General features: G+C 39.2%; 1 protein-coding gene across 1 annotated transcript in view; it reads right to left on the bottom strand.

Annotated features, from left to right (window-relative positions):
- The window catches only part of LOC124169489, a 46,983-nt gene extending 22,706 nt beyond the window's left edge, over positions 1-24,277 (bottom strand). The window contains exons 1-2 of the mRNA XM_046548116.1: positions 23,975-24,277; positions 21,288-21,391 (exon numbers count right to left, since the gene is read on the bottom strand). Coding sequence (XP_046404072.1) covers positions 21,288-21,391; positions 23,975-24,226 — 356 coding nt within the window. The 5' untranslated portion in view covers positions 24,227-24,277. The remainder of the gene's footprint in view (positions 1-21,287; positions 21,392-23,974) is intronic.
- Between the last annotated feature and the right edge of the window lie 2,130 nt (positions 24,278-26,407).

The raw sequence follows: 26,407 nt of genomic DNA, 5'->3' as shown, positions 1-26,407 counted from the left end.
TGAATTAAAGCATGATGAGCTGAGGGATCTTTTATAGCAAAGTATCACATAGAGAAAATTTTAAAATTGGAAACACTCGTAAGATTAAAGAATTGGGAACGTTTTACAAGGAATTTAATTCACAGGTAGAGTAGTATCCATTTTCAAATGAATCAAAAAGTTTTTTATGGAATAAACGATCAAACTTCAAGATTCAATGAAGAACACGCTGTCTGTTTGAATTAAACAATAAAAGAAACCAGGATCTCGAGATGGCAATTCAGTTGATTTCAGCATATCGTAGGACTACGTCCGCTTAAGAGCTGGACAATCAAGGCATCTCCTTTCTTGATTAAGGGTTCCGTTTCCATTAAATTGTACATCTTGCATTAGCGGAGCACTCGTGCGAAGAGTTTATTCATACTTTCACGCTCCCTACACATTTCTTTGATTTTTTTCTCCAAAATTACTCCCGGGTAATGTGTAACACAAGGCATGAGTTTTTTACGAGACCTAAAATGCATTTAGCCTTACGAAGGGCTTTAATGACGACGCCTCGCCGTAAAAAGAAGTTCTGGCAGACTGATAGCTGCTCTAGTGACAGTAATAATTGCATGGTGTGGAGACATTTGCTAATTTAGCCATGATGGTTTTTAATATCAAGTAAAATATGTTTTGCTCCCACGCATAATCTTGTCATCGTTCAATGCACGCTGAAGCTTTTAGAGGAAATTAATCGGTCTGCTCTTTGTTCCATGCTAACATTTATTTCAAGCGAAGGGCTGGTGAATGCAATCTTTGTTCCATGATCTTGTCTGGTGCTTCCCCACAGATATCACAAGTAACTGCTGTTCGAATTCATTCAACACTTTGAGTGGATAATGCTGAGATATGTTTTAGGCGTTATTATTGATTCAAGGGCTAAGATTATATATAAATAGATCTTTAACAACTCCAGAGTTGATTCCTGCCTTCACGATGAGAAAATATAGCCTTAAAAATTCTTGGATGTTTTGTTGATTAGCTCTGAAAACCAAAAATATTGTGGTCTATCTAATGTCCATTACATTCATTTGTTATGCCTTGCTGAAGATCCTGAGTAAAATTTGAGAGCTCACGACGAGTGGAATTTTTTTTCTTTAAACATCATTCGAATAATGCACTCACAATTTTTTTACGATTATATCATTATGACAATTACGGATTATACCTGACGGTCATAGAATAATTTATGCTATGATATTTCTGATAAATAAGGGGTTTTTCTACTGTTCGTTACTGCCACACCATGCGAAATACGCGTCACATTTCTTTATCTTGCCTTGCAAACTTCCTAAGGTGCGCGAGCATTGGATCAGTTAAAAGCCGATTCCTTTGGGACCGGTCCGTTTCCATCGCGTCATCTTTGTTGCCACAAACATTGAATGACTACATGAGCTATTAATTTGAAGGTCCAAAAGCTCTCTGAATCGGATGTCATTTTCACTTGAAAACGAAGATTTATCCCCAGGCTTTAATTGAGAGTGCAAAAAATACATTGCGCTATTTTACATTAGCTCCTTATATTGCTCTCGTAACAATATGGACAGGTTGCCAACCAAAGGGCATAGCCGGATAAGAAGGTGAAAAGTCCCCCCTCCCGGATTTTTCCCGTACTCGGGGTATGCGATTTGGGATCAAATAGGACAAACCTCCCCATATTTCCAGATCGCTATGTGCCCACCAGGGCCGGCTAGATCGAAAATACGATTTTCACTCTTTTTTTAATATCTCGGTCAAGAATGCATATTTCTTATTGCGGTTTGCGTTATTTGAAACCTTAAGTAATGGCACATATTTCCAATTGTTTTCAAGAACTTCGGGCGGGGCCAGAAGATATGGCGTCGATTTGAAAATTTCTAATGCATGTTTTCATAAAATTTTCTTGAGAGGGCCAAAAAGAAAAAACGTTTTCTGGAAGTGCTTTTTAATACCTTTCGGCTGGCGTATTGAAAATATAACTTTTAGGTGGTGGAACATCGCGAAAAATGCGATTGAAAATATGCGACTTTGGCCATTTGGCTCTATGCTCTGGCCCTCCATAACACCCCTTTTTAGTTATTATAGTATTGTACCGATCAAGGTGCTCACCACAGGGACAGAATTGTGTTGATACTGGTGCCGAAAATGACTTCAGGGCCTCCGAAAACTGCCGGAACGTAAAAATTTAGATTAAGAAAATGAGCTCGATTTGAGTTTTCCCCGCGTTGTATCTACGCGCAATTGTTGTATCATTTGTGGATATACCGCTGCAAATTACCTCCATCGTGTTCCCGTATAAGCTAGATTGAAGGGGGTGGAGGTTGATCATTTCTTTCAAAAATGTGGTCTGTAAAGGTTATTTACATGATAAGCGGTTTTTACCTATTCTACTGCAAAAGTATTTCCTTGCATGTTTCTAAAATTCGTCTATTTGTGGACAAAGTAGCTTATTTATCTAACAGCAGTTTGACGGCGAAACTTAGTGACTTCTTTTTTCTATAGAACTGATTGTCCGCGAGCTTTTACTGGTTTGTCACGGGACCAAGTAACAGAGTTACTTAGTGTGTTAACGTCGACGAGAAATTCGAATATTACGTCAGTCACTGAAGGGCTGATAGTTTTTCTTTTTAAGCTCCAAACCGGAAACATGAACAGTACTAGCTCCTCTTTGGAAACCATTCCCTATTTTTACCCTTGATGGGTTGTGATTGTTATGCCCGGACCTTTTTTGGCCATTCAAAATTATGCCGATTCTCTAAAATCAATCTTGCAATCGGCATATCCAGTGATAATTTCATGAAAAAAGGTGACATTTTGATTCTGGATAGAGGATTTCGGGATGTTGTGTCATATTTAGAAGATAATTTAGAGTTCAGCGTGCTGATGCCGACGCTGAAAGGCATGCAAGCTCAATTAACGACTAAAGAATTGAATAAATTGTGATTTCGTGGCTAAATTAAGACGGGTAGGTATTGATAGCATTAAGGAAAAATATCATTAAAATATAACGAACTATAATTTTTATTTAGAATATACTTACAGCGAATGGCATCGTATGGAGCAGCATATTGAGATATTTCTGTGACTGTGGTAATGGAATAGAAGAATAGGGTGTTGCGCTCATATAGCAGCAACAATTTATTATTTATCCTACGGGCAGTACCAAGATAAAATCGCAAGACCTTGATTTTATTAAGTAACATTAAATAAGATTTTAACTAGCATTTGTTTTGACGGACAACGTAGTAACATGCATCAATGAATATTCAGAGGATGACGAATAACCTTTCAAGAGCGATTTTCATTGACATCCTTGAGTCAATATAAAAGTGTATGGTGAAAATTCATCTGTTCGGCAAGTTACTGTTCACCAGATGTTTTTTATTTGTATGCCAACTGGGAAAAAGCTGAAACCATAATTTTTTTCATTTCAGCAAACAGCTATCATAAACGTATCATGATATGCACATAGTTTAGCATAGGTGAGGTAATTTCAAGGAATTTATATCTTATAAGGACATTGAGGAAATTCTCATTGAAAGGAATGACGGAGGGGGTTGTAAGCCGGGAAATTCTTTTTAGCTTACTCGGGCGTTTTCAAGGGCCCTGAAGGCATTTTCGGCACCAGTATCAATACAATTCTGTCCCTGTGGTGAGCACCTTAATCGGTACAAAACTATAATAACTAAAAAGGGGTGTTATGGAGGGCCAGAGCATAGAGCCAAATGGCCAAAGTCGCATATTTTCAATCGCATTTTTCGCGATGTTCCACCACCTAAAAGTTATATTTTCAATACGCCAGCCGAAAGGTATTAAAAAACACTTCCAGAAAACGTTTTTTCTTTTTGGCCCTCTCAAGAAAATTTTATGAAAACATGCATTAGAAATTTTCAAATCGACGCCATATCTTCTGGCCCCGCCCGAAGTTCTTGAAAACAATTGGAAATATGTGCCATTACATAAGGTTTCAAATGCCGCAAACCGCAATAAGAAATATGCATTCTTGACCGAGATATTAAAAAAAGAGTGAAAATTGTATTTTCGATCTAGCCGGCCCTGGTGGGCACATAGCGATCTGGAAATATGGGGAGGTTTGTCCTATTTGATCCCAAATCGCATACCCCGAGTACGGGAAAAATCCGGGAGGGGGGACTTTTCACCTTCTTATCCGGCTATGCCCTTTGGGACTATTCGATTGAGGAGCGGGCATACTCGACGACGATCTTGAATGAAAGAGGCAAGCGTAACTGTAGGTGATATTGAGAGATAGGGACGTGTTTCAGCTACATTCGGAGATTTAGGCTAAAGCCTTCTTTTGTGGGCAAAATAACGACATGTCGCTCCAAGTTCTTAAGTAGGGATTGCTATTCAATTAATGACACGCTTGAAATCTTGATAGGATTTCATTTTTTTTATTTTTACTACATTTTACTATTGAGTATTTTCTACTGCATCCAGTCTGAGTATGTGGATATCTTTTTATGTTTGCGGTATAATAACGGTAGTTGGAAATTTTGAAACCCTTTCTTTGTACCGTAAATAAGGGTGGAAGACTACAGGGCCTCTTACTTACCTAGAGTAACTCCTACAATGCGACTGCATCAACGCTTGGCTTTATCTTATACGCTCATTTCCTTGGCTCTTTTCTTCACTTGTCGTATCGCTCCCGCTCGCTGCGTGGGTGATGAGAAGGCCTGTTTGGTGAATGACGTAGTACATGCAAGTTCAGCGTTAAATGACTTTCCTAGTGAGGCAAATTCCTTGTAGACCGCTCCTATTCTGTCTAAAAAGACAATGAACACTTATTTTTTTAAGGCCGATTCACACGGGGCACGTACTTGCGCAACTTACATTAACATAGCATTGTCACTCATTGTTTATGAGTTTCGTTTTCGTTTTTCTCCATTTTTGGAATAATAAAATAAATGAAAAAATCTGCAGTTTTCTCCAAAAAATTAAAGTGATTTATTTGAGTCTCGGGAAAATCTTACACTCGACTCTATTTTCTAAATATCTCCATTAAGTTACATTCATAATTACTTAGAATTTTTATCACTATTGCTATTAATAATTCCTGCAGGGATAATTATATTCTCTTTTTTCTCGCATTATTGCGTTCTTACATCCTAGCACTATCTAATTGAAATCACTTATACTAATATCGTATTGTATCGCAATGCTTACAAATGCTACTTTTTTCGCAGTTGGAATAATAAAGGATACGAAATACTGCACGGTTGTTTCTATTTAATGGAAGCGCTCATTGATATTGTGGCTGTTTCTACTGTTGTGATCTAATTAGATCGCACCAGTAGAAGCACCTTCCCATAATATGCTCTGTTTCTCAGCTTCCTTTTTACACCGTCTACATTAATCATTGGGTATGTTTGCTTTCAATATGAACTTCGTCAGTACGGAACGATTCTGAATGGCCGTCATAATTACAACTGTTTCACCATACACATTTCCTCGTTTTAACCACATATTTGAAACCATTTTTTTTTTTTTCAATCTGTAGCATATTTAAGGGTGTTCTATCCTAATTCAAAAATCCAAATTCAACCGTCGCCGGATTTTAGTTGCGAAGTCGGCCGCTACGGCCAGTGGAATGGGAAGCCTCCTTGGGGGGAGGGGAGTAGTCGCTGACCGAAGGAAAAAAAAGGAAAGGACGAGGGGTTGAGCTTCGCTCCGACCGAAAAAAAACACCCGGCGCTGTATCAAATTTCACTGCGGAGGTGCGATATTGAGAGTGGTCGGGATTCGGAGGTTGACTTTTTGCTCTCTAGGTGCATTAGTCCCATCTCAGCCACTCGGTTGACGTTTCTCGGAAGAATCCAAATACGCACGCTCTCGACGAGGCTAGGAAGTACGGCCGGCTTCTATGAAGAAAGGCGATTACTTGCATTGTTCTCTCCTTATTCGACTCTCCTCGAAGGGGAGAGCTAGTCAACGTTCACGTCACAAAATTGTTAAGTGCTATTCAAAGCATGGTAAAAGTCAATTACGCTAACCGAAATGCGCGTGCTTGGTGAAACTTTTTTTTAACGTACAACTTTACATTTTTACGTTATTCCTCAGTAAGAATGAAATAGTAATCACCCACGTCCATTTGAAAACGTGTATTCAATACATTTACTTTCCGAAACATGTTTATTCGGTAATCAAAGCGCTACAGGGAGATCACTAATGAGAAATATGACAAATAATGAATGAGCGAACATTGATTTTCAATCATCTTTAATATTTATTGATTTATATGGTAAGAAAATCATAAATTGCATATTGCATCAGACATCACATACAGCTTTAATAAAGCCAATAACCCTGAATATATCGCATCGGGTCATGTTGACTTTTTCTTCGATGTTTTTTTTAACAAAATGATGCCGTTCGAACTAGAGTTTTTCTGATCTCTAATTTCTTGTAATTCTGACTGAAGTAACGTTTAATATTCAAAGTGTTCCCTAGTTTTGCTGCAACCGACGTTTTGACCCGATGTGACCGAAAGTGTTACAATTTATTCTCTCTTCCGATCCATCGTGAAGACAATTAAAATTCATTCGCTCGCATTTGGCTTGATGAAATCGCCGATGACTCATCTTCCTGGAATACATCCATGTGCAAAGTGTGTGTAATGAATCATCAGCATTTCGCCTCTTTTTGCGCAGAATTATTAGTTATAATTGTGAAAATCACAAATCTCTACTTGAATTCTGTTTCTGGAAATTATGCAAAGGATCGTCATACTAGGCAGTTGAGTGAAGATGAATAACTGGCTCTTATTAGTCTCCTTTTTCTCTCTGGTGCGTATAAAATTTCCCATGTTGATATTAGGGAGATTTGGAGCAAAGAAGTCTATCAATTTTTTCCCGTACACTGAGCTATCATATTTTTTCTACGGTCCATTAGTTTTTATGACCTCAGCACTAGACTAGAAAGTAAGAAAAGTGACTAGTAAGCCGCAGTTACTGAGTTCATTAATAAAATATCCAACAAATTTGAATTTGCAAATACACCATCAGAGTACATCACGATCCTTGAGCAACTTATACCATTTCGAGGCCGATGTCCTTTAACGCAGTATCTATCCAAAAGCCAAAGAAATATGGTATTGAAGTCATTGCTGTAGTGGATGCTAGGAAATTTTACCTAAAAATTGAAATTTATATGGTCACGTAGTCAGATGCCCTTTCAAAGAATCCAATTCACCTAATGAAATTGTCAAACGCTTAGCAGAGCACATTGAATGCAGAGGAAGAAATATTACCATTGACAGTTGGTGTATCAGCATGCCTTTAACAGTAGAACTTCTTCAAAAAAGATTGGCTATAGTAATGACGATGAGTAAGAATAAAGCAGACGTTCCTCCTGAATTTCCCCCAATAAAAAATAGAACCTTACATCATGGACGAGGGGCAGGGGGGACAGCTGCCCCCCCTCCAGAAGCAAAAATCGCAAATGTCTTTAAGAAAAATCAGTACTGAATGAAAACGAAAGTATTCAACTTTTCTTTAAACCCATGGAATGCATTAGCATAAGATATGTAATTAAAATAAAAATATTTTTTCTAGGAAATAATATCATAAACGAAAAAAGCGCTGCTATAATTTTCTTAAAATATTTGTTTCATTCACCTGTTCCATGCTAAAATGTCATAACTTGGCTTGCGCTCCCCTGTAGGAGTCTAGACCATGGCTTGCCCCCCTAGTTATGATCCTGGGTACGCCCTTGTCTTAAATCCTTCCTTCCCTTTTTGGCTCTACTCCCGACACTTCCGCGTTGTAATACCTACGTTTCAATAAAATCCATGAAGTACTTATTTCTACCATTATCCATGACGCAAGTATTACTGCCTCAAGTGGTAACAAAATGCTTCCTGACATTATATCATTTTACAATACTATCAAGGGGGTGTGGATTCAAATGATCAGCTTTGCTCAAATTACAGTGTCGGCCGAAGAACGAAATGGTGTTCCTTTCTGTGGGATATTTTCTCCCTTTTCTGACGCAAAGCGACCCTACGCGTATTATGATTGATTTCTTTGCGATTTCCCTCAGCCTGTTGCAATAGTTGCACAATAAATGATTTATGCACTCTTAACTACTGGGCAGTTGATACCGTAGGGCAGTACTTCAAACAATTTCTTCGTAACGCTGCTGTTCGAACCCTTCGACTAATATATCAGCTTCCATTGCTGTCGAGGATTTGCTCCAATTTTTGTAGCATAGCCTTTTCACCTCTGATTTTGTATCCTTACTTCTCGCTCAAATATAGCAGTAGATATCTGTTCCTCACTTCAATAAACAAGACCTTTTGAGTTCGAAAGGCGACAATACAGGCCTGTGAAATGAGAGAGAATTTTAATTATAATAGTATGAAAATGTAGTTCAAAATAAAAAATAATTACATGCAATATTGTCCTACAGAAGAATCCCTCTCTTACTCCAATAATAGATATTAATGCCAATGTGTTGACAAAATTCATACTGCTACGTTTTGGCAATAGTAAACGTTGTTGGACTAGTATGCTTCTGAATATTTCTGCTCTTCTAGATACCAAGGGATTATAGGTATGAAATCATAATTATTAGTCGACAATCCTAAGACTGATTTGACGCAGCTCTCCAATCTTCTCTCCTATCCGCTAGCCTCTTCATAGCGACATATTTCTTCTCTTTTGCATCCTTTATAACCTGTCCAATGTAACTCATTCGGGACCGTCCCTTGCCATTCTTCCCTTCCACCTGCACTTCTAAGATGGTTTTCATCAGGCCATCATGTCTCATAATGTGGACAAGTAAGTTGTCCCATCTTCTGCTCAAGGTTTTTAAAAGACTTATTTTATCTCCCACTTTCTTAGCACTCCTTCATTACTTACACGTTCGATCAATTTTATCTTCATCATTCTTCGGTAGAACCACATTTCGAATGCTTCCACTCTTTGACTTCTCTGCTGAGCATATGATGAATTGTTTCCTTACTTCTTTTCTTGTAATCTCAGATGTAAGAACAGTCATCTTTTTGTAGTAAACCCTCTTCGCCTGCGCTATTCTATTGATTATTCCTTTCTTCCTTCGTCCATCGTTGGTGATTCGGCTTCCCAGGTAAGAAAACGCTTTCACCTCTTCTAGCATTTGATTTCCTAGCCTAATGTTTGTCCTAGCCTCCTCTCTTTTGCTGCATACTAATATCGTAGTCTTCCTTTTGTTAATTTTCAAACGATATCTGGCCAAATTCCTTTCTATATTCGTCAAAGCTTCTTAGAAGTCTTCTCTCTCTCTCTCGGCTATGACTGCTATGTCGTCAGAGAATAGTAGCATACTAATTTTTCTCCGTTTATATTGACACCCAAAGCCTTCTCCTTGATTCCAATCACCTAAAATTATAAGGTTTTCTTCACCTCTTACCTACTTGATTACTGCTGTGATATCTTCGTAGACGCCTTTGACTTCTTCATCCTAGTAGTCCGTCATAGATATGTAAACTTGTACCACTACGGTATCTACCGGCTTAGTCTCTAGCTTTACCATAATTATCCATTTATTTAGGGCGGAACCTTTTCCACTGAATTTCAATCGTATGCTCCTTATCTTTTATATAATAAACGGAAGGAGGAATATTTCTCGCAGATTTTTCAATGTAAATTAGTATAGGCATTAGAAATAATTTATCCCCTACGAAATTAAAAAGGGCCAAATGTTGGCAAAGTCGAATCAATTAGTTCGTAATAGGACATGGCTTAGTCCCAAGAAGATACATTGAATGAATTACACACCATTTGTACGTTGAAGATGTTGTTATAACATTGAAATCTAGGCCACAATAACTTTTCTTATAATCGTGGAAAATTGTGTTTATTTCAATATTGAAAAATTCCGCTCCATCACGTTCGAATCTTCGGATTTTATTTGTAAATTGAAGTAAGTATATGTTTTAATGTAGAGCGTTTGAAAACCATTAATCATTCTACCAAATAAAGTTGTTAAGCATGGAACGGCAACTAAATATTATCTTCCGTACAGTGGTTAGAGTTATTTATGGAAGAGGATATTCCAGCGTCACATGCAAAAGGTTTTGTGCTCTCACTCATACAAAGTACTGCATCGAACAAGCAGCTTTGTACGCAGTCACGCGCGCGAGTGCATTATAGTTAAATACACCAAGTATGATATTCGACATGAAAAAATCATTTGGCTACCCTGGGATTCGAACTTGGATATCCCCGATGGCCGGTCAAATATGCTACCAATTATACAGCGAAGCAACCTTTTTACTTGAATATGAGATTCTTTTTTCCTTGTGTCTAAGATTCGCCTAGAAAAAAATTACTTGGTAATGTAACTGACCGGAAATCGGGAGGATCTTGCTTCGAATCCCGGCTTAGCGAAATGTTTTTTTCGTGGCAAATAACAGTCATGGTATATATGTATTCTCAATTATGTTTAATAATAGTGGAGTATAAGAACAAAAATTTCCTTCGAAATTAAAAAAATGAGAAACAACGAGTACAAGACCTAACTTCAGTGCAGGGTGTCATCCCGGAAGGGTCATACAGTGTACTGAGGGGTAGAGAAAAATTGATCTGGTAATGCTCGTGAGAAATTTTAGTTTCTTCCCAATGACTACAACCGCTCTGCGGTGATGTTAGTATCATTTTAAACTGAAAAATTTATAATGAAATTACATTTAGTTGCCATAAATTTCTAGACGTATTATTATGCCGAAGAATTTCAGCAGTTAGGTAAATTAAATGAGTCTACCTGATCCTGCGCACTAGTATTTTACATGAAGTCTCGCATATTTATATCGCAATGTGGTCGTTTACTCTGACACGAAATCGTAATTTTAGTTAATAATTCGGTCGATGGATGGGTAAAAAAAACTAACTACCTCGTTCAGTCATTCTCACAAAAATTAAAATTGAAAAATCGCGGAAGTTGCCGCCCACTTCCGAGAAATGTTGCATTCATCATCAGAGTTTCGGTTCATTACGACCTGTAGTGAGAACCATTCATTGAGAGAATCAGTCGCTCAGAAGAGTGTAAGCAGCACGTGAAACAGGTTTTTGGTGAGAAATATAACGCGTTCGAGTTTTATCCGTGTGTATTGTTTGTTTTCTCGTCACTCCCGCTACACAAGTAAAATCATTGTCTTATACTTGTAAAACTGGTTCGCAGGTTTATTGGATCTCATGTATCTATTTCTGCTTACAAAAAGCATATTTACGCAAATAGGAGATAGTTTACGATTAAATTTGGTCATCTAGACGTCATCGCTGTATTACATCGACCAAACATCAACCCTTGCTTAGTGATACGTTGGTTCAAGTTCAAATTCTTTCTTTTCGGCGACTCACCTAATAATTAATAATAGTAATTTTAATAATAAGAATATTTTTATAAGAAAATAACTTATCGAAGTTTTCTCCCCCGGTTGCAAGTTATCGAGAAACATATACGTCGGAAATGCGAGACAAATAAACCAACGTGATACTTTTCATATCATGTTTTGATGACATGACGGTTACTTTTGAAAATATTTAGACACGAAATGAAGGTATGCACAATATATTACCTACTCGGTGAAATATTTATTCTTGGTTAGCGTCGGCAAGAACTTAAAAGGCAATGGTGTAACCTAGAACCTAACTGATAATGTGCAGTATATTCTCTATATTCATCTTATTTTCAATGCTTGGTTACAAAAAATTAATATATTATAGTCATAGCCGATACATTATCGAGAAGTAATTAATTTAAAGCAGTTTCTCCCTCTACAGTGTAAATAGCATCTTTTGTTGTAGGTTTGGAATGCCAAAAATAGTTAAAATAATTTGATAGACTATTTATTAGCTGCATCACGTTTCTACAGATTTTACGTGGATGAAAATACGTGTCTAAAGATATAAAAACTGTTAATAATGTAGCACACTTAAAAAGGATTATTCCTAGTACTCCTTTTCTACCTTCCCACAAAATATATGCTTCCTCTTTCCTCCTCAATTGGTTTTCATATTCTTCTTCCTCTTAGATTTCCTTTCACTTTCCTTGCAAGAGAACAGAAAACTTGAAAAACTCGCGCTCCCCCCGTTTCAAACGCACCGCTCGCAACACAACACAGGGCTTCGGATGATAAAGAAAAAAAACTGTTGGCCTGCTGGGGTCCGAAGATGGGTGAGAGAGGAGGGGACACAAGAGACGTTGGAGGGGAAGTAGTGAGAGAGACTGCTGTGGGGTGGGGAGCTCTTTCCTCGAGAGTGGGGGATCACACAGCAGCGCCATGGAAGAAAAGATCGTAAGCGCTTGACATTGAGAAAACATGCTCTGGAATTTGAGCTACAGCGTAGTTATTACTAATTGTAAGATGAGATTCATGAAACGTATCTTATTTCCAAGAAGAAGGATGAATGTTCTCATCTACCGAAAAAAAAATTCAAATCGCGTTGTCTACGTGGTAGAATTACATCGAGAAAACAGGCGTTTTACGGTGTTTTTGAGCGCCAAAAACTAAATAACAAATGTTGAATTGAAACTTTTGGGCTATGTCGCCGCGTCAGATTTTGGGTGGCCCCAACGTTTCCCGACCGATGCTGGTCGCTTTCTCAAATTTTCTACGGGCAAATGGATTCGACGACAGAGTTATCTCTCGAACATTTAATAAAGTTATCAGAAAGAACAACGAGATCAAAATCAACACCGCAGAAGCAGCGAACTCCTCTGTTAATGACCTCAGCGACCAGAAGAAAGCCTTCCTGCCATACATTAAGGGGACGACTGACAGAATAGGAAATATCCTACGAAAATTCCAGATAAGGACAATATTCTCGCCTCACGTACAGATAAAGCATCTATTGAAAACCGTCAAGGATAGAACTCCATTACAAGTCGAAGGGGTATACCGAATTCCTTGCCAGACCTGTGGGAAGAACTACATCGGCGAAACTGGCAGATCGGTTAAAACACGTCTAGAGGAGCACGAGAGAGCAATTCGACTGGGGCAGTCAACGAAGTCCGCAGTAGCCGAACACGCAGCGCTGGGCCACACAATCGACCTTAAGGAAGCAAAAATTGTGGCGAGAGTGAAAGGCTTTAAACAGAGACTCGTAAGAGAAGCAATAGAAATATCTAAAGAGGAGAAAAACAACTTTAACAGAGACACTGGCCTTAAAATCAGCCGTACTTGGCAACCCGTAATCGGCAAAAACAATCGACAACCTCCTCCTCCAACCTCTCACTCCCCTCCCCCCACCACCTGACACGTATACCTATATATACCAATTTTAAATCCCACCTCTTCAGATTCCCTTGAGAAAGCGACCAGCATCGGTCGGGAAACGTTGGGGCCACCCAAAATCTGACGCGGCGACATAGCCCAAAAGTTTCAATTCAACATGACGAGCACCCGCGAAAGTTTTAACGAAGAAATAACAAATGCTTTTCAAAATTTTCTTTTTCACTAGCCGAGAACAATAATCTTAGCTTAAACCAGATCCAAAACAAGTTCTCTCCCGAGTGTATAATAAGCGAGCAAATGGCGAGCAAACTGAAGTCTGCAGAGCCGTTTTTCGCGGAGGTATAGAACACCCTTAATCATTTTACGTCAGGTGTGCCGTATTCGGCACGTACCTCCTCAATAATTTTGCCTCCGTAGCCAAGTAAGTCATACCATTATTGCCCATTGTTACGTTTTCGGCAAATTTGTATCTGCCGACGGTAACAAGTGTTGACACTAAGCGAGGAGAGGTAAGACTTCGAATTAGACAGGAAAGAGTCGAAGGTACTTTGAAGATTGTTTACTTGCTGTGTTCTTCTTTCATTTTTTGGATTTCAATGGTAAGTTTATCTGGATATTAAGTTTATTTTGTATCGTATTTGGTTTTCTTCAGTTAGGTATATACTTTTGACATAATAATGTTATAAATTGTTTGAAATTAAAGGAAGAAGAGGTATGCGACTACGAATTTGTCTCTCTTGTCCCGTACGGAAATATAGGAAAGTAATACAAAAAATCATTATTAAAACCTCAAATCTAATTTTTCATGAATATAATTAATTATTTCATCGTTTATATGTAATTTCGAGTGAGGAGTAGTTAAGCTAAGTTATGGCTAAGTTTGAACATTCATACATTGCATTATGAAATACCTATTACTCTCTTGATGATTCAAAAATAAATGCCTCAACTATTTATGGGAACAGAAGGAGTAAAGTTTTTCAATGTGTGATTGTACAATAAGAGAATAATGTTGATCCCCATACAGGCGAAACTTAGACAAATGAAGATTTGGAATCAAACTAACGTGATAACTACGAGCTTCAGAAAGTTTTTGTGAAGTGCACAAAATTCAATGTACACTTGCTTCTAAATTGTAATTCCAGCTTTTTTATTAAATTTCAAGAAAGATAACTCAGTTTGTCGTTATGAATACTAAGTTTTTAAAGCAATTCTTAAAATATATCCCCACTAATTTTTATGTTTACCTGTAATTATTACAGCACATAGTGCATACATATTATAATTAGTGTTTATCTACGATATGTAACTCTCCCCAAATTAACTTCACTAAGCAACCAAATATCATCAGACACGTTATAATGGATACATTATTATTTGCTTTTTGGAAAAAAATTTTCTTTCCAAGCATTTTCTATTTAAGCTGCCAACTGATTTTTGAATGTAATAGATTTATTAATGATTTCAGAATCGTGTATTGAAATATATTATGGATAGAAAAATTACAAAAGGCATGTTCCACTGCCTTTCCCTTGGGCTACAACCTTGTCGCGGTGGAAAGGCTTGCGCGTTCCTATGACCCCTAGAGCTGCACTGGCGGGATTAATTCTAAATTATTCCCGGTAGGGCCACCCATGCCAGATAGGTCGAAGGGTAGGAGCCAGACGAAAGGTAGTCCGCGTGATGGTGTCACGTAAAAAACACTGTTGGAATGGAAGTGGGAAACCCTACCAACTATCTCTTCCCTGAAAACATGGAGTTTGATCAAACTAGCCTCGGAATCTCATCGCCCGAGACCCGTCCGCAAAGGGCGGGTGTCGGGCACGGCAGCGAGGTCGGCAAGGTCCTCGGGGTCGCCAACATGCGAAATCCTTGCAGAGACTTATCATCATCATCATCAGCTGCAGCAGCAATGGAGAAGGAAGAAAAGAAGACCAAGAAGATGGAGAAGAAGAAGTCGGCTATAAATGTGGGGACGTGGAATGTGAGGACTATGATGAGGGCGGGAAAGTTAGAAAATATCAAAAGGGAAATGGATAAAGGGAGGATTGATATATTAGGATTATGCGAGGTGAGGTGGAGGGATGGCGGGGACTATTGGAGTGATGGGTATAGGGTTATATATAGTGGAGGGGAAGAGAGCCAGCGAGGGGTAGCTTTAGTATTAAACGGGAAGATAGGTAAGCGTGTGGTAGGTATAGACAAGGTAAGCGATAGGATTCTGGCGGTAGAAATCGAGGCGCGGCCCACCAACCTGGTGGTGGTCCAAGTTTACATGCCCACTAGCAATCATAGGGAAGAAGAAGTAGATGAGGTGTATGAACAGCTCGAGGAAATAATTAGAGACACACCGGGTAAGAAAAATCTGGTAGTGATGGGGGACTGGAATGCCTCAGTGGGGGAAGGGAGGGATGGGCACGAAATAGGAGATTTTGGTCTAGGAATACGAAACGACAGGGGAGAGAAAGCAGCAGAATTTTGTAGGAGAAACAAATTATTCATCACTAACACGTGGTTCAATCATCACAAAGGGCGAAGGTACACGTGGAAAAGTCCAGGGGATGTGGGGAGATATCAAATAGACTACATTATGGTAAGGCAGAGGTTTAGGAATAGTGTGAAAAACTCGCGCAGCTTCCCCGCAGCGGATGCGGATTCGGACCACAATCTAGTACTCATGAAATGCAATGTAAGATTCAAAAGACTTATGAAAGTTAGGAAGGCGAAGAAATGGAACGTAGAAGCCCTGAAGGGGAGTATGAGGAGAGAATATCAGGAACTAGTGGACATTAGTATACGGGAGATTGAAAGTACTAAGACTGTTGAGGAAAGATGGGATAATATTAAAACGGGAATAGTCAAAGCGGCGGAGAAGTCAATTGGTTACGTTGACAGTAGAAGGATAACGAAGCCGTGGATAACGGAGGCAATGGTAAATGAAATGGAGGAGAGGAGGAAGTGGAAGAACGTGGACACGGAACAGGGAAAAAGAATGTATAGGGAACTGAATAATCGATTACGACGTGAAACTAAGAGGGCAAGGGAGGCTTGGTGGAAAAGACAGTGTGAGGAAATGGAAAAGTTCCAGAAGGATGGAGAAATAGGCGCATTGTACGCCAAAGTTAAGTCACTATCGGGCGGCAAAAGAGGACAAGCCATGTCTAAAATTAAGGTTAAAGATGGGAGGATGCTAACCGAGCGAGAAGAGGTACAGAGTAGATGGAAGGAATACGTGGAGGACCTGTAAGACGGAATGAACAGACCAGAGAGATTGACTCTAGAGGAGGAAAGTGCAGTGGAGGAGGATAATCTTGGGCCGGGGATATTAGATTCGGAAATAGAGAGAGCACTTCGTGATATGAAGGCTAGGAAAGCAGTAGGCGTGGACAATATCCCGTGTGAGCTTCTGAAGAATCTAGGGAAGGAAGGTAAGAAAAGGTTTTTCGAATTAGTGCGCAGGATCTATGAGGAGGGATGCTGGCCGGAAGATTTCGTGAAGACGGTTTTAATTCCGCTTCCGAAAAAGAAGAAATCTGTGGAATGCGGAGATTATAGGACTATCAGCTTAATATCGCATGCGGCGAAAGTGGTGCTGAGGATATTGAACAGACGAATGGAGGCGAGGGCAAACGAGTATTTGGGCGAAGATCAATTTGGTTTCAGAAAGGGGAAGTCAACTCGTGATGCAATAGCAATAATGAGGTCCCTCGTGGAGAGGAACCTAGAATACGACCAGGACGTATATGCGTGTTTCGTGGATTTTGAAAAAGCGTTTGATAGAGTGAACTGGGTAAAGTTAATGGATATTCTGAAGAGAATAGGTGTAGATTGGAGGGATAGACGACTGATTCGTAATCTGTATATGGCCCAGACTGCGCAAGTGAGAGTAGCGGACGGAGAATCCGGGTGGGCAAGCATTGGCCGAGGTGTGAGGCAAGGCTGTCCTCTATCGCCGCTGCTCTTTAACGTGTACGCTGAAGAGATGGTAAGGGAAGCATGGGATGAGTTAGACGCTGGAATAAAAGTGGGAGGAATGATGTTCAAATCAGTGAGATTCGCGGATGATCAAGCGCTGATTAGCCAGTCAGCAAGGGGGCTTCAGGCTCTAGTGGATGCGTTATACGAGCGTTGCGAGGAATATGGGATGAGGATTAATCACAAGAAAACTAAGGTAATGCGGTTTTGTAAAGCATCACGAGCGAGGAATGTGAGACTTAAGATAAAGATGGGTGGTGAAAAACTTGAGCAGGTTGAGCAATTCAACTATTTAGGCAGTACGTTAGAGGAAAACGGATACAGTAGTAAGGACATTAGGAAGAGAATTGCATTAGCGAAGGAGGCGTTCATGAACCGGAAGGAGCTTCTAAGAGGATCGTTATGTAAGAGTTTAAAGAAAAGGTTAGTGAAGAGTTTGATCTGGAGTGTAGCTCTCTACGGTGCGGAAACGTGGACACTAAGGAAAGAAGACGAGAGAAGATTGGAGGCATTCGAGATGTGGGTATGGAGAAGAATGGAGAGGGTGAAATGGACGGAGAGGAAAAGGAACGACGAAGTGCTGGATATGGTTGGCGAGGAGAGGCAGCTTTTAGATGAGATACGGAGGAGACAGAAGGTATGGATGGAGTTAGTGCTTAGTGGTGAGGGGATGTTGAAAATGGTGCTAGAGGGTAGAATGTTAGGGAAACGAGGGAGGGGAAGGAGAAGAATAGGATTTTTAGATAGATTGAAAGAGAGTAGGCCTTACTGTGAGTTAAAGAAGGCAGTGCTGGAAGGAAAGGGAGGCTCCCAGATCACTTCTTGCGTACTCCATGGAAACCTACCTTAATCGGTAGAATACTATAATAATAATAATAATGTTCCATTGTTTAATTATTATTGCATAGTAACACTGAATATTGTATTTAGGCAGTTTATAAGGATTTTTTACTTATAAATTTAACCAATTTGCGGCGAGTTATCGACCTTCTGGTAGAGCATAACTGTGATAGGAATGCCTAGTGTAACGAATTCGGCACATACGTTAATTTTAATCCTTTTTTCAGAAAAAAAATTTCAGAAAAATGGTGAGTTCCCTTTCTATGAACTCATTTAATTGAGATTTCAAAGGGAGCATTTGAAATTAACATCAATCATAATGACGAATAACGTACCTGTGGAGCTATTTTCAACAAGAAAACAGCCAAGGCTGAGAAAAAACAGAACCTGAACACCAAGCATTTCACTAAGTATTTCTCTGCTAGTTTCGTAAAGAAACTACCCAGAACTCACCACGAGGAAGAGGCTACCATCGGGTTCCACCCGTGTCCCCCCAACCAACCTTCCAAAGGGTTACGGAAGGATTGACGCAATGGTTAAAATAGAGGAAAAGCGTACCAGGTGTGGGGTGGAGTGTGTGATATTTGTTGCACCCTAAAATTTCATGGGTAATGATTTGCCCACTTATGAAGAGATGATGAAAATGTTTTTGTACTCTCGGTATATTGAAGAAGAAGAATAAAGTTAAAATACCATCATTTCTCTGCCGGGAATCGCGGAGACAGTGGCTTATGCCATTGAAGGCATTTGGCATAGATCCTCTATCCCAGTTGTTGGATATAGGCCAATTGTTTGACCAATTATTCAATATCATGGAAATAATCGCAATATTCTTCGATCTGTCAACAAGAATGCTTTCATTGATCTGAAGCAAGACTTCCTTTGTAACGCACGTCAGCTTTTTGATGTTGCGGCATGTAAATTGCTTTAGTGAGACTGATTTTGTTTGTGATATTCTATCGAAAATGCTTTGTTTAAAATGGGAATTCCCTAAGGACAGAGAAGTGGCAGGAAAATGAAGATAGGCGCCATCAATGTGCAGGAGACCAAAAATAGGAAGACGAGGCTTTGCAGGTTGGAAAGAAAAAAGGAACACCCGAATGTTCCACCCTATTTTGTCATAACACTTCAGTTCGGAAGACTCAGGTGATGAAATGACATTGAACGGAGAGTTATGTAATGCAAGTGAAGGAGATGATTTCATGGAAAAAGGTTAGTGTAAGTAATTTGAAATTGCCAAGATTTGCATCAACCTGTGAATGATTCTGCATATAAAACCATACCTCTGCAGCACTTGCATCTGCGCACCTAATAGATATCGGGTTGGTTACTCAAGGAGTCAATGTACTTTTTGTTGACAAGAACAAAGTTAGAAGGGAAAGAAAAAGATTGCGCACGTGTCTTCGGAGGAATGTGGGAACTGTTAAACTGCAAGCGCTTTACTTCGACGAGAGGAAAGACTCTGCTTTCGTTTATAGCCAATCAAAGTGAAAAACAATAGGTGAGGAGCGTGTTACTCTCGTTCAAGAGCCCGGTTCACGCTACTTATGGCATGTCACCCCATGTGTCGGCAAAGCTATTGGCCTCTAAGATTCCATCATGAATTTTCTAGGGGAGGAAATTATCATTACCGATGGACTCCAAAAAATTGTGTGCGATGGAACTGAGGTTAACACCGGAAGCCATGCCGGAGTAATCAGGAGAATGGAAATGGCCCTAAGAAGACCTTTGCATTGGTTTGTTTGCCTGCTTCATTGCTATGAACTATCGTTCAGCACCGTCAGAAGAACTGATGACCATGGCAAAATTTGTTACCGAAGTTTCCGCTCCAATGCGGTTTTCAATAAAATTGAGACAATATTGAACAGAAGGCCCGAAGCATAATATGAACATGATTCTTCTTATGAAATATATAGATAGAGACATCAAATTACGCCGCTACTCTATGATTCAGGGAAATGTAATTCTGCTTGCAATGTTAGCCGATGAACGCAGACAAATTCGTGCAATGGCCATCACAAATAATTGAAATCGAAAGAAACTCAGCAGGAGGAATCGAGGAAATTCGAATTTTTCAAAGCTAACCTTCGATGGAGTGAAGAGTTCTCGGGATCGCCACCGGGTCAGGAACTCCATATCTGCCTACGTTTCGATGTCCGACTCGGTCATCGTCCTCAATGCTGTGAATGAACACTTCACAGCCCTTCACTCAATCCATTCGCCGGGAAAGCACAAAATCTTTCTAAACTTCGATGCTCAAAATTATATTGAATTGGTTGACTCGGAATCAAATTAGGTAAATCAACCACCAATAGTAGCAAGGATGACAAACAAAAACTTGGAAGACCTTGTTACGGAAAGATCTGTATTAGAAGTACCTTTTCCCTGCCATACACAAGCAGTTGGAAAGATAATACAAATGATAATGTTAGCATCAAAATCCGTGTACAGTATAGAACGCAGCCATGGATGGGCATTATCGTGCATAAGAGACGGAGAAATTCAGCCGAAATTCGAAAAAAATCACAAAATAATTTTGTCAGAGTAATTGATTTGCTTTCACAATCGTGTCCTTCGGAAGGTTGGCTGGGGGACACGGGTGGAACTCGATGGTAGCCTCTTCCTCGTGGTGAGTTCTGGGTAGTTTCTTTACGAAACTAGCAGAGAACTTCTTAGTGAAATGATTGGTGTTCAGGTTATGTTTTTTCTCAGCCTTGGCTGTTTTCTTGTTGAAAATAGCTCCACAGGTACGTTATTCGTCATTATGATTGATGTTAATTTCAAATAATTTCCCTTATTAAAACTTATTGTGGGATTATTTACTACCATATGATGACTTATTTGATAAGAAATGAAATTCAATCGAAATAAATATTAATTTACCTGCAAATTAGCCCCCAAAATGGAGTTTTAGAAATGTAGGCAAAAATGAGTTGTGTTGCGCGGGTGGTCTACACTCTAATTTTGTTGTTAATTCATAGACATTTTTTTAACCATAGATTTTGTCAAAAAAACTTTAAATTTCATTTTTATAAACTATAAACATGTATCCACTCTTTGATAATATCCATTATCCCATATTTTCATAAAATTCGTCTTAATAGCCGTTTGATTCTGAAATCAGCCTGAATTTTCGCAAAATTTTAAACTTTAGAGCTCGGGCGGCAGTGGTTAATATTATCCGATTTGAAAAAAAATTTGTGTGCGAGATCCTTATATCATTTCGCAACTTTCCCGCACAGGGCAAATTTGATCAGGAAAAAAAACCTTTTTTCGGCCCACCCTAATGTCCACCCATTCCTGCTGCTCCAACAGCATCTCGTTGAGTGCCAAATGGACCACCTGAAGGAACAAGAACACAGTTTCAACTGAGGTACACTGGAGGTGGTAACACGATGCAGTTAAGCACAGACGCCATGTCAAAAATGAGTTGATATTTTAACGAATGCAAATGACCTTGGTTGTCGAGGCACCCTAAAAACAAAATATTTTAACGACAACTTATCATTGAAAGTAAGCACTAAAATATTTAAAATGCCGTTGACACCACGAGAACAACACTGGGAAGAATGTATGCATACGTTCAAATGCACGCTAGATGGCTGTTCCTTTTCTGACTTCCTGTAGCATGTTGAAATTTATGTTTTACACATTCTAATTTCAAAGTAATTGTCCATCCTTTATTTCATGTATGTTTCGCAATTGACACAATAAAGCATTGCTAATATTAAAACCTTCAATATGCATATAATAAATAAAAAACAAATGAATCATGGTGCTCCACACAAGTTTTATGTAACCGTAGGTGACAGTTGCGTCAGGATTTCTGAGTCGTATCGAAGTAGATTGACTTGAAAAATGTTCAACATTTTTTAAAATTCCAATTTCCATTTGTAGTTAAAATTGGTGAAAAAATTCATGTTTAGAATTCAGTAATGAAATAATTGACATTCGAGTTAGCTATTTAGAACAAAATTAAGTACAATGCAACCTCGATATAACGACACCCCACGGTGCACTAATAAACACTCGCTATAGCGAATTGTCGCTTTACCGGAGGTGGAGCAAATAATAGCCAATATACCTGTTGCGAACAGATATACAGGAACAGGAGTGGTGCGGCGACAGATAAACATCTATCCGATAAACGTAAGCATAAATCCAGACGAAAGGCGATGTTTTTTGCATCACTAAATTTCCTTACTCAAATAACGACTAACTATTCAAACAATTTATAAGCGCCGCACTGAATAAAAATCATGCAAAGCATTGTTTCGTCAATCATTATATTTATCGAATGAGAGTTTACCACATAAATTTGAGACTGAGCACTCCATTAACTTCATTTCTAACAGATCGCTAGCAATTACAGAGGTTAAGGAGTCTTGATGAAAGTCTTCCGGCGGTGAAACCCTCGCTATGGCGAGAGCCAAAACCGAAAGGGTCTCGTAAAAACGAATTTTTGAGTACGCTTATTAAAGGGTCAATTGACGGTGCATCGACTATCTCTTGTAATAGCGGGGGTGTCGCTATAGCCCTAACTCGCTTTAACGAGGTTCCACTGTAATAGTCCATCCTTTATTTCATGTATGTTTCGCAATTGACACAATAAAGCATTACTAATATTAAAACCTTCAATATGCATATTATAATTTTAAAAAAATGAATCATGGTGCTCCATACATGCAAGTTTTATATAACCGTAGGTGAAAGTTGCGTCAGGATTTAGGAGTCGTACCGAAGTAGATTGACTTGAAACATGTTCAGCATTTTTTAAAATTCCAATTTCCACTTGTAGTTAAAATTGGTGAAAAAATTCATGTTTAGAATTCAGTAATGAAGTATTTGACATTCGAGTTAGCTATTTAGAACAAAATTAAGTATTCGTATTTGATACTCTAATTCGAGAAGAATGCTATTCGAACCATCTCTAATTTTAACATATTGAAAAGAATTTTTATAAGCCTCCAAGATATTTGACAGTAGGTATTCAAATTTTCCTCATGCACGTTTCCCCCAAATTATTTCACTCTCCCATCGCAAACTGACATGCGTTTCACCCGCAAATACTTCAGTTGCGGAGTGGTGGATTTTGGACTCCCTCGTGATAGTTTCACGCCACAGTGCACGCACAAGGTATACGTTGAGCTCAGGGTAGTTTCCTTCACCAAAGAAAACGAAAGGCATTGATTGCGATTCGTTACCCCACCATTAGTGTATTCATAATATACAAATTATTTGGTTTTAGAAATTCCAGTTTAGGCGAATGTTAATGGTTAATTTTAACCTCATTTGAAAAAGGCCAGATTGGCGCCCATGCGATGCCACTCCGCGTGACGTCACAGGGACCTAGTTTCTATATGAGTAGATAGGAGTTTTACATCATCTGAGATTACCAATGCACGCATGAGGCACAGAGCTCAGGGAAACGTCTCTTAATAATCACCTATTAAAACAGCTTAAGGTTGGAAAGTTTCCTTCGTTTGATAGGGTATTAATATCCCTTATTTAAGCCAAGAGCTACCTGCTAGCACCCTGCATTGTAGCAGTGTTCATAGCCTCGCACCAAGGTGGCCTCACACGCTGGTGGCAGCTGGAACCAGAATTATGCCACATGGGCTTTTCCCAGCATTCATACTTAGCCGTCGCGTTTTTGCACCCTTCAAAATTTTCACTTTTCATCTAATCACGAAAAAAATAGATATCGTCATTTAAAAATCTAAAAGCGTGAAATGCGTACTCCATGAGTAATAATGTTTCAATTTAGGCAATAAGAAAATATAAGGAAACCACCCTGTTGGGTGAGCTGGAGAATAGGAAGATAAGGATTAGAGAGCGCTATAGGAATCATTGCAGATCGTAAATGACGCAACACTGTTTTTTATGGAGAGAAGTTCTGTGAACCTGGATTGACTTTCATCACACCTTAACTCCCTTTATATCCCGCACGTAATCGCGCAAGAATGGTCCGTAGACATCCTCGTTGTGGGCAAACACCTCCACGGAGACACTGCTCATCCTGCTGAGGGTGGTCGATGCCTGGGAGCCAACTTCGCTGTTCCCTCTCCTTAGGTGGACTGGGTTCGAACGCCGTCCCTGAGCGTAGTACTCCAGACTGGGCCTCAGGACGACCCTCTGCTCAAGCGAGGACGACAGCATGGCATTGTTCAGCTGCATCAGGTCCAAAGAAAGTCGATCGAGGGAAACGCGCAAATCCGAGTCCACAGGCGTCCTGGAATAGCCGTAACTTCTTTTAAATTATGTGCACGTACAAAAACAGTTTAAAAAAAACTGTTGAAATTTTCAACAGTTAATTGGGACCACTGTTGAAACTCAACAGTAACCCTAGAAAATCCAACAGTGTCTCATGAAATACAACAGTAACTGCTGAAGTCCTACTGCAATTTTTGGTATCCAACAGTAACTGTAGAAAATCCAACAGTAATTGTTGAAATCCAACAGTAACTGTAGAAAATCCAACAGTAACAGTTAAAATACAACAGTAAAATTAAAATCCAACAGTAACTGTTCCAACAGTAGCCAAACAATAGGGTAGTTTCCTTCATCAAATAAAACGAAAGGCATTGATTGCGATTCGTTACCCACCATTACAGTATTCATAATATGCTAATTATTTCCTTTTAGAAATACCGGTTTAGATGAATGGCAATGGTCCATTTTTATTCTCATTTGAAAAGGGCCAGGTTGGCACCCATGCGATGCCACTCCACGTGACGTCACAGGGACCTAGTTTCTATATGAGAAGATAGGAGATATACATCGTCTGAGGTTACCAATGCATGCATGAGGCACAGAGCTCAGGGAAACATGTCTTAATAATCGCTTACTAAAACTGGCTAAGGTCGGAAAGTTTTTTTCATTTGATAAGGTATTAATAATCCTTATTTAAGCCAAGCGCTACCAGCCAGCAGGGTACTCAGCTACCCGCTAGCAGCCTGTCGTATCAGCGCTCAACTCGCCTCAAGGTCACCTCACAAGGCGGCAGCGGGAACCAGAACGACGTCACATGGAGATATTTCCCGACATTCATACTTAAGCGTCGCGTTTTCGCGCGCTAGAAAATTTTCACTTTTCATTTAATCGCGAAAAATAGATATCGTCCTTTAAAAATCTAAAAGCGTGAAATACGTGCTCCTGGAGTAATAATCTTTTGATTTAGGCAATAAAAAAATAATAGGAAACCACCCTATTCTCCAGTCTGTATTGCAAAATGTCTCACATCCTTAAAAATTTTATTTTCCCCCGAATTTTCTTGCGGCGTTGGCCACAGCGGTACATTTTGAATAATTATATTTTCATGCAAGACTCGTTGCGTCTTAAGAGTATGAGGAAAGCCTGAATCACACGATCATTTTTTTTCGTCGCGAAAGTAATCACTATCGCAATCACTTTTCCCGTCCCGAAACCCGTCCCGAAAAGCGATCGCTCTAGTGATCATTTTTCTGAATCACACGGTCACTCCCGCCGTCGCTTTTCGCATAATTTCCGATATCACAGCTCGTTGTCATAGGACCCTTAGCGAAAAAACTGTTCGATTTTAACAGTTACTATTGGGTTTTATCAGTTACTGTTGGATTTTAACAGTTACTGTTGGATTTTAACTGTTACTGCTGGATCTTCTACAGTTACTGTTGGATTTCAACAATTACTGTTGGGTTTCATCAGTTACTGTTGAATTTTCTACAGTTACTGTTGGATTTTCTACAGTTACTGTTGGATCTTCTACAGTTACTGTTGGATTTCAACAATTACTGTTGGGTTTCATCAGTTACTGTTGAATTTTCTACAGTTACTGTTGGATTTTCTACAGTTACTGTTGGATTTCAACAGATACTGTTGGGTTTCATCAGTTACTGTTGGATTTTCTACAGTTACTGTTGGATTTCAACAGACACTGTTGGGTTTCATCAGTTACTGTTGAATTTTCTACAGTTACTGTTGGATTTCAACAGATACTGTTGGGTTTCATCAGTTACTGTTGAATTTCAACAATTACTGTTAGGTTTCATCAGTTACTGTTACATTTTAACAGTTACTGTTGAATTCAACAGTTGTCCCAATTAACAGTTGAAATTTTCAACAGTTATTTTTAACAGTTTTTAACAGTTTTTTCGCTAAGGGAACCCGCATCACGAAAATACGTAGCATGTTTGTTTATCTATGTCGTTCCCACGATTGTCAAACGCTGCGCTGTAATCACACCATACAGTCATTCTGCGTTCTGATTGGCTGATATGAGGTTTTAGGGCTAGTTTCACCAACAAGGTTAATTAAAATAGCTCTGATAATATTCTCCAAAAACCGAGATATCACAACAATCGCGTTTCACCAGATGTG

Source organism: Ischnura elegans, chromosome 12, assembly GCF_921293095.1.
Source record: "Ischnura elegans chromosome 12, ioIscEleg1.1, whole genome shotgun sequence".
Lineage (NCBI taxonomy): Eukaryota > Metazoa > Arthropoda > Insecta > Odonata > Coenagrionidae > Ischnura > Ischnura elegans.
The sequence above is the reverse complement of the archived record's forward strand: the minus strand, read 5'-3'. Positions and strand labels throughout refer to the sequence as shown.